Raw genomic sequence first — 9582 nt, forward strand, 5'->3', positions numbered from 1 at the left:
TTCTTAAAATTACGGCAAACACTCTAAGAGTTCGTTTCACCATGGTTTTATTTGAAGCATTTTTAATGAAAATGTTTTTTCTCTAAGTATTTTTAGAAGCATTACTTATCAAATGTTTTTTTTTTAAAACACTGCAAGTAAATTTTCTAACACTATAAGTGATTTTTAAAATTTTTTAAAAGTATTTCCTAAATTTTACTAAACACCTATTTTTTTTAAAATATTTCCTAAAATCATTACTAAAACCGACTCTAAGGACCTATTTGAAAACTATTTTTTAGAACAGTTTTTTTATTTTACAGAACAAAAAAACTAGAAAACACATTTGATAATAAGAAATATGATATTTTCAAAGAATATTTTTTAATTGTTTTCACTTTTAATTTGAGAATCATTTAAAAAAATAATTATACAAAGATATATAATAATTAAAAACAAAGTTTAAGACATAAAATTTATTTTTAAAACATATTTAAAAATATTAAAAATAGGTTAAAAACATTTTAGATTTTTAAACAGATTTTTATTTTACAAAATATTATAAAATTATTTTAAAAAACAGTTGCCAGATTTAACTGTATTCAATTATCAGGACTTCTCTACAATATAAATAAATAAAGTATAATAAAAAATTAAAATTATTTTTTTATAAGTTGTAAATGATTTGATTTATTTGTATTTATCTTTTTAAATCTTAATATTATTTACTTATTTATTTGCATTTTAGTGTTGGAGTTTCATTTTTTTATAACTTCATTTAACCGTTGGGATTTAGCTATGCATTTTAAGGCCTCAAATTTTGAGTTGGATATGTTATCCATTTGATACCTTAGAATTCTTTTAATCCTAATCTCAATTTTATACTATAAATGATAGTTAAAATTTTAGTATGATAATTAATAAACCCAAACATACATGTTCAATAGTTCAGCCCTATAAAAAAAATTAAAAATAAATAAATAAATAAGAGTGCATGTGCTTGCTAATAATTCTCAAAAATGTTTTTATTCTTTCTCATATTTAAAAAAAATAAAAAAGAAAAATAAAATGTTAAAAGGGTACATCCCTTCCTATAATTATTACAGGTCACACTCTAAATAAATAAATCTGACTGGTACAATAGAGCATCGAATGCATGAACTGTCAGGGTCAATGGACCCCAAATCCGAGAACCCTGGAGATAAGGTCACTGAGAAAAATCAGTGTAGAATGGTACCCAATGTTCTGGAGATCAGGCCACTGAGAAAAATCAGTGTGGAATGGTACCCAATGTTGGTGGGTTCAGTACTAGTGAAAATTTGATGCTTCCAATCCCACGTTTGAATATTCTACAATTTACCAGTCAAAATCTGTCTTCATCTACCAGTCAAACTTCTATTTAATACTGACTACAATTTGCATACATTATGTGTTTACATCATTCCATGCAATTCTCTCTTTCTATTTTTCTCAGAAATTGTTAAGTTCAAAAATTTTAATTTATAGTTTGAACCTTTCTTTATATATAGGTTATATAAGATATAAATAAGACTTTTGTGATAGTCCAATAATAAGACTTTAAGTGCATAGACTATTTTTAAAGATATAAGAGTCCATTAGATGTAGACAAGTTTTAAGGTTTTAAGAGCTTGGGAGTGACTGGACTGTGACAGACCCAATATTTACGAAGAAAGTATAAAAGGGTGCGGATGACTCGTTACAATTTTAGTAGTCTTATGGATAAAAATGATCATATAATGGAATATTAATTACTTAAATGATAAAAGAAAATTTATTTTTTATCTCACCAATTCTTATCACGAAGGAATGGAAAACTAGTAAGAAGGATGTGCTACAAAATTTGAAAGAAGCTTGTTAATATTCTCACTAGTTAGCGAAAATTTAGAAAAGGTGTCAATATCTCCCTCCACATCTTCATTTGGTTGAAAAAGACAACTCCGGCCAACTTGATGGTAAGTCTCCGCCCACCACGTTATTATCTTCAGTCATCCCTTCACTTGGGTGGAAGAAAGAGCTGAAGCCATCTGATCCAAAAACCTGTCCCATATCGAAATCCGGAGGACAAAGAGTTCCGGGCTGCGACCTAGTCGGAAATGCATGACTGAAATCGAGTTGCATGCATCTAACGGCTTTGGTTCGGATGACTGTATGATGAGACGAGGAATTTCGAGGGAGAGGGGTGTTGGATTTGAATTTAGTTCGTTGTTTGTGAGGAGAATGTTGGGGCAGAAGTTTCTTCTTCAAGTTGGTGTTCCAGTAGTTCTTGATTTCATTGTCTGTTCGTCCCGGTAACCTTCCGGCGATCAACGACCACCTGCAATTAAGGAGAGACATGTAGAGTTATTGGTGTTGTCTGGATTCAAAGGAGTACTGTGTCTGGAATCTTTCATGATAATTATGATGAATTCTTCGGGTTTTAGGAAGCATTTCAACAGCACATAACCATAAATGGCGGCTCACTATTGCTGCATGATGAAAAAACGATATGGGTTATCTTCATGCTCAAGAATTTCGATTGATTATTTAATTTTCGATTGGTTATTTAATTTATAAATTTTTTTTGCCATGAATAGAACTATTAAAATTCACATGAATCGTTACATTTAGCTGATTCAAAGTGTATTTGATAATGATTTTAAGAAGTATTTTTAGTTTTTTTAATATTTAAAATTTTTTATATTTTAAGTATTAAAAAAAGGTTAGAAACACTTGTTAAAGATCATTTGATAAACACATTTTCAACCTATTTTGACATCTAAATCCAACTCAAGTCAACCCACTTGAACGCTCAATCCTAACTCCAAGGCACTGAAAATAAAAGGATATGTTAAGATTTACTTCAAATCATTACCATCATCGTCTCAAACCTAGCTCCAAGGACACTGAAAGGATATGTTAAGATTTACTTCAAATCATTACAATCCTCGTCGAAAAAAATGTTAAGCCATGGGCTTTTACCGTGGTTTGTCAAACAAATAAGATATTTTAGTCTCTTTTTTTTTAAATCAATGGAACGAAAAATGTGAAAGATACATCTTTTAAAATAGATTTTATTATACTTCAATCTTTTATAATTTCTTATTATTTATTATTTATTATTTCCAAGATTAATAATAAATCAATTATAAATTGCAATATTGTTCTTTAGGATGCCTTTTAATTAAATGCAAAACATAAATATCCTCAAATTAAATTAAGATAATTAAAGTAAATTCACTCATGAGAATTTCAACCTTTATACTTTGAAAACAATGAATGGTATTGAAGTATTGAATCCCATTGGTTGAAAAATGGATAAAAATGTAAAACATAATTTCAAAAATGCACTCTACGAATTTCAACCTTTTCCATGAATGACTTGGAAGTATTGAATCACACAGCTTTAAAAATGGATAGAATTTTTTACACATTCAAATCTGGAACGATCATATTCATAGAGAGAGAGAGATAGCAATTACCTATTACCAAGGAGCTTATGCAGCTTGATGATGAGCTCTTCTTCATCCTCAGAGATGTTGCCTCTCTTAATATCAGGCCTCAGGTAATTCAACCATCTCAGTCTGCAACTCTTCCCACATCTCTTCAAACCTGTAAATTGTTATTTTTTTCATATTATTTGTGAAAAAAAGAACATTTTTTTTTAACAATAATATTAATCTTACCAGCTCTCGGAGGAACCTCTTTCCATTTGCCTTCTCCATAGATTTCAATGTAGTTGCAGAGAATTTTATCTTCCAAAGCAGACCATGTCCCTCTGTTGAGTCCCTCTTTCACACAGTAGGGTTTCCTTCCCATTTCTGTAGAGCCCACAATCACTCCTCTCGTACTTTTCTCCTTTTGATCTCACTATAAGTAACCCCATTTTCTTTGAAGAGAAATTTTGAAATTTGTATTGAGTTGTCAGCAGTTTAGGTGATGAATAAGCATTCAATTAATTTGGTAGTTGGCGACCACCTTTCAATAACTTTCAATATAAAATATTTTTTTTAGAATTTATTATAAAAATAGGATATTTTCTTTAAATAAAATTTAAGTATTTTAGTTTTGTTTTTTTGTTTGTTTTTTTAGTATTCTAGTTAGCTAACAATTGAAAATAAAAAGAATATTTAAAAAAAATTATATTAAATGTAAATATACAAAAAAAAAATCATTTTTCATATTTGATTTTGACAATAATTTTTAAAAATTATTTTTTGAGAAATGTTTTTAAAAACTATTAAAATGGACCCTAAATTTTTTCTTTTATATAAAAAATTAGGGTTTAAGCATCGGAATTAAATACGTGTCACATCAAACTTTAAATTTGAAGGTGTAATAAATGAAAGGAATGAAACCTAGTGTAAAATAATAATTTTTTTACTTCTATTAGGAAAAAAACCCAATTCAATCCTGGATTAGATCAACTCATTAACTACAAAAATAAATTAGTTTGGAAAATAATAGAATAATTCTATTAATTTAATTATTTATATTTGAACTCATAACAATCAAAATCCAGAAAAAAAAATAAAAATCAAGGATACATTTGATAATTATTTTCATAAAAACATGTTTAAAGCAAAAGATAGTTTTAAAGAAAGTCTTTTAATTATTTTTTATTATTTTTACTTATTTTATTATTATTATTTTAAAAAATAACGTATGTATAAAATTATTTTTAAAATATATTTAATTGAAAAAGTAGAAAATAAGTAAAAAAAATTATATTTTTAATAAATATTTATTTTATAAAATATTAAAAACTATTTTGTAGAGTTGTTTTGAAAACAGTTATCAAAAACAACACATGGGTTTGGTTCAGGTCGTATATTGCTGAAGTTTGCAAACATTTAATATTCATATAAAATAATAATAATAATAATAATAAAGGGACATTGAATTAAATACATCAATTACAACCTGTCAATTCCTCCTCCACAAAATTTTCAAATATAATTAACTTTGGAGACAGGAATGTACTTGACTCAATCATTCCAGCAGCCTCAATTTTGTTTTTTCCTACTTTTTCTTTCGGGAATCTTGGAATATGATCCCATGGAATCCCACGACCCAAAGAAATTTAAAATTAAAAAATAAAATAAAATCATATCTTTTCATATATGATATAATGATATATAGCTGTCACACCGGGTCAAATTATACTTCTACTTTGCAGAGATCTCAAATTATGCATTATTTGAAAAATTACCATGCACAATATTTGAATAGGTTAATATTATCTTTAAGCTAAAAAATTATTAGTTTCAACATGATGGGGTTAACATAGATTACTATTTTTAAATTATATTATTTAATTATTTTATTTCTTTTCAAGTTTTTTGTTAGATGACCCATAAGAATGTGTTTTGTCCAAAAATTTGATATATATTAGAAATTCCTAATCAAATCTTAGATTGTATTTGACAGGGGTTAAACATATCAAAACAAAATTTATCTAAATTAAAGTTTTATTGGCCTTGTGTCAGAGTAGTGATAAAAGGATTTAATTAAAAATGCGTTTGGTAATGATTTTATAAAGTATTTTTAGTATTTATAATAATTAAAATTTTTTATTATTTAAATATTAAAAATATTAGAAATACTTTTTACAATCACTTTCAAACATATTCTAAGTTATTTCTATTTATTTTTTATTTATTTTTTCTTTTGGGTTTGATCAATATATTTTTAAAACTTTTTTTTTATTTGATTTTTTTTAAATTTTAATTTTTTTTTATAATAATGTTGAGAAAATCATACCGAAACATTTAGTTTTGTGTGGCTTGATAAAGTTTCAAGTGGGTTAATTTAAAATCCTTTCAATTTAGGGTTTAGAGGCTTGTATGTACAAATTTTTTAAACCCTTTCAACTCGAAATAACATTCAAATGTTATCACATATAAATGATGCTTCTCCAAAACTCATCTTCTAAGTTTGAAACATTGGAAACAAATGATCCATCCAATTGCAACTCTTAAGAGCTTGGCAATGTTTATGAAAAACTTACGAGGTATTTGAAAACATTTTTTTTGTTATTTATTTAAAAAAAAAAAGAGAAAATACATTTGACAATAAAAAAATTATTTTTTATTTTCAATTTTCAATTTTTGAGAGTAGAAAGTAATGTGTTTTTATATAACATTTTTTTAATTGTTTTCAATTATTTATATTTGTTTTTTGAAGAGTATTTAAAAAAAAAAAATTATACAAATATATAAAATGAATAAACATAAAAGATTAGATATAAAAATTATTTTTCAAATAAATTTAAAAATATTAAAAATAAGTTAAAAATATTTAAAGTTTCTAAATATACTTTTATTTTATAAAGTATCAGAAAACAATTTCAAAAAACTGTTATTAAAAATTGTTTTTTAGGTAATTCTAAAATATTTTCATGAATAAAATTTTATTTGAGAATTTAAATATCAAAGATAATTTTCTTAGTTCATTTTTTTTGTGAAGGTACTCTATACTTGATATATAATGCAGAAATTTCAATTATTTCTCAGAACATTAAAAAAAAAAACTTGAAAATATTTTAGGTTAATTTTAAAAAATTGCATTTGTGCAAGAATAAATTATTAAAAGACTGTTCTCAAGATAAAAGTTGTCAAAAATTATTTCCTGTTCTAGAGAATAATTTTAATAATTTCAAGTAAGTCTTCTCTTTAAAGCCATTGAACAGAAATGTAGGAGAAATACGTGAGAAAAGATAAAATAGGGATTAATTCTTCAACTTAGGTTTCGACTTTTGCACCTATAAATAGAGGTGTCACGTGATAAGTAGATTTTGAATGGATTAATTTTTCAACTTTGAGTTGGACTTAATGCTCGTAGAAGTAGAGGTAGACTTGGTGGTCCATCTAGAGGTGTAACATGTGGTGTGTCGGTTGGTCCATGATCCATCTACAAATCTCATCCCAATTTCAAAGAATCTTTAAATATTTAAATTAAAATATTCGAGAAATGTGACAAGATAATCTCTTAATTGAGAAATCCCTATGTCTAAAAGAATTATTTATTTAGATATACATGTTTTTCTATAATTTTAGCGATTCAAAAAATTTAATAGAATATCAAGTAAAATCAAGGGTGTAATTCAAAGGGATTGTGTGGAATTAATAATCCAAGCACAATCAAAGAATAATAATCCATTTGGTAGCAATTCCAAAAAACACTTTTGACCTAATAAAGTATTTTTTGAAAAAAATTAAATGTTTAGTAAAATTTTGAAAATATTTTGAAAAAAAGATCACTTATAATAATTTTTGGATAAATATTTGATATATGATTTTTTTTAAAACACTTATAAAGAAAACGTTTTTTTATTAAAAACACTTTAAGAACAAATACTATTAAATGAACTTTAAAAGTCTGTTTAATAGTGATTATAACAAATATTTTTAATATTTTTAATACTTGAAAATTTTTATTATTCAAATGTTAAAAATCTTTTATAGAATCATTCATAATCATAATTTAAGTGTGTTTGACTGTGATTTTAAAAAATATTTATAATATTTTTAATACTTTAAAATTTTTATATTTTAATTATTATAAAAATTAAAAATATTTTTCAAAATCACTATCACCCTAAATCACATTTATAAAATTCAATATCATATGTAATAGTCTAATTCAAACTTTTGTTATCAAGTTTGAATTGAAATCAAGTTAAACTTAGAATTCAGTTTATTGTGATCGTAGGAAGCGTTTTAATATGTAAAGAAAGAAAAATGTATGAAAATGACAAATGATGGCAGGGGATGAGACCATGAGAGTAAAAGCTGACAAGCGATAGTAGTGGAAAAGAGGAGCCTGAAAGTCCGCACAGGTATCATTCCAAGAATTTATTCCTCTCTTCTTTTGAGAATAAACCCTTTCTAAGTAAAATAAATAAAAAATTTGTCATTTATTTATTTTTGTAAGAGACAATATATTGGAGTATTAATTAAAACTTTAAAGTTAATTAAAATTTAGATCTCACCACTTAAATAATATTATATAAAATTTAATTATTTATGATTATTATTTAGTTGATATCATTAATAATTGATTCAAATTTTGATGCATTCCGACCTAAATTTAATTCAAATAATGAAAAGTATTACGTAAGTTTGCTAAAAAAATATGTTTTAAGCAAAATTTTAGATAGGGGTTTAAATATATATATATATATTTTTTGACACATATGAAATGAAAAAAATAATTTTCATAAAAAATAAATGATAAAATTATTATTATATCTATTTTTATCGTAATTAAAATTTTTAAAACTATGTTTAAAATTTTCCTTGTAGGATAAATGAGGGATGGTGGGATTAAGGCAGATCCATGTTGAGTCGCTGACACATATTGGACCAAGTCGAACCCAACGTGCAAAGCATTGGGAGCTTGGCTTTCAACATGCAAAGATTATAATCACCCCCGAAATCCACAAAAGAGATCATGGTTCCGCTGAAAAAGGAAAATTCCATCATCATCTAAATAAAATATTCTTTTCATCGAGGAGGCCATGCATAAGGAGTTCCATCAACGTTTTTCCATCGAGTCATTGTTTTTATTTAAAGGTCAAAAGCATGGAAAATAATTCCTACTTTCCTTTTCTTTGAAATTCATCACGAAGAAGAGAGTACGTTTTATTCAATGCGTTTTATACGTGGGAATCAAAAAGATAAAAAAAAATTTAATACATATATATATATATATATATATACATTTTTTTAAATTTCCTTTTGTATTCCAATCATCCAAAATATATTATATCATATAGCAAAAAATAAAAAATATTCACTGATAGAATAAATGTGGACCGACAATATATTAAACATTGTCCAGGATTAAGCTATCTTTTAACATGCAATTTCTGATTTAATCTTAAGTATGGGTCACCTAATGTGTAGAGCCCAATGTCATCACGGACTTTAAATGATGAGCTTAAGGCCCGTGAGGCCCAATAACCAATGGGTATGGTCCCTAAGGCAGAAGGGTATAAAAGGCTTAGGCTTGTGTTTTTTAGATCTATCACATCTTTTAAAAGAACTGAACCGCTCTCTCTCCCGCTCCCATTGCCTGAGAGAATCCAGAGAAAGGTGGTGCCCTCCATTAGTCTTAGAAGATCTATACCGTCTTTAAATTCACACATGAATTCAGGTTGGTACAATTTTTAATAGTAATTACGGTATAATTTCTTCATGTGATTCAACATACGATCCTGTATAATTATTGAATAGAATATGAAATCTCACATTCACTAGTATACATTTTTAAAAATAAATAAATATAAATTAACGGGATAAAATTGGGATAAGGGTGATTTTCCCATTTGTCTTATTTTCTTTTTTAAGAGAGAATGTTAATAGGTATAAATAAATGAGATGAAATTACTCTAAAGACCGAGGAGATACATTCAAATCCTACTTAAAATTGATTCAGGCTAATAATTGGAACCCTTCAATGGAGACAAGATAGTGTATCAGTGTATGCATGCCTCTATTTCCATGAAAAGTAGGGAGTGTTGTGCATGCCCCAACAAAACATCTATACACGACAGAGAGGAAGAGGCCCAAGCGTCGGCATCAACATCATGAATTAATTATA

General features: G+C 26.2%; 1 protein-coding gene across 1 annotated transcript; it reads right to left on the bottom strand.

Moving 5' to 3' along the window:
* Positions 1–1851: 1851 nt before the first annotated feature.
* On the bottom strand, positions 1852–3855 carry LOC100250940 (transcription factor MYB1). The gene is made up of 3 exons (XM_002278193.5): positions 3663–3855; positions 3459–3588; positions 1852–2314 (listed from the first exon to the last, which is right to left on the bottom strand). The coding sequence occupies exons 1-3, from the start codon at positions 3793–3795 to the stop codon at positions 1915–1917; spliced, it is 663 nt and encodes a 220-aa protein (XP_002278229.2). The 5' UTR covers positions 3796–3855; the 3' UTR covers positions 1852–1914.
* Positions 3856–9582: the final 5727 nt, after the last annotated feature.

This window comes from Vitis vinifera, chromosome 11 (assembly GCF_030704535.1).
Source record: "Vitis vinifera cultivar Pinot Noir 40024 chromosome 11, ASM3070453v1".
Taxonomy (NCBI): domain Eukaryota; kingdom Viridiplantae; phylum Streptophyta; class Magnoliopsida; order Vitales; family Vitaceae; genus Vitis; species Vitis vinifera.

Excerpts from the sequence above, each read along its gene's own strand:
- LOC100250940 (XM_002278193.5), bottom strand. The coding sequence starts at position 3,795 with ATGGGAAGGAAACCCTACTGTGTGAAAGAGGGACTCAACAGAGGGACA. Across the intron at positions 3,589-3,662 it reads AGAGGTTCCTCCGAGAGCTG|GTTTGAAGAGATGTGGGAAG; the intron begins GTAAGATTAATA and ends AACAATTTACAG. Across the intron at positions 2,315-3,458 it reads CATAAGCTCCTTGGTAATAG|GTGGTCGTTGATCGCCGGAA; the intron begins GTAATTGCTATC and ends CCTTAATTGCAG.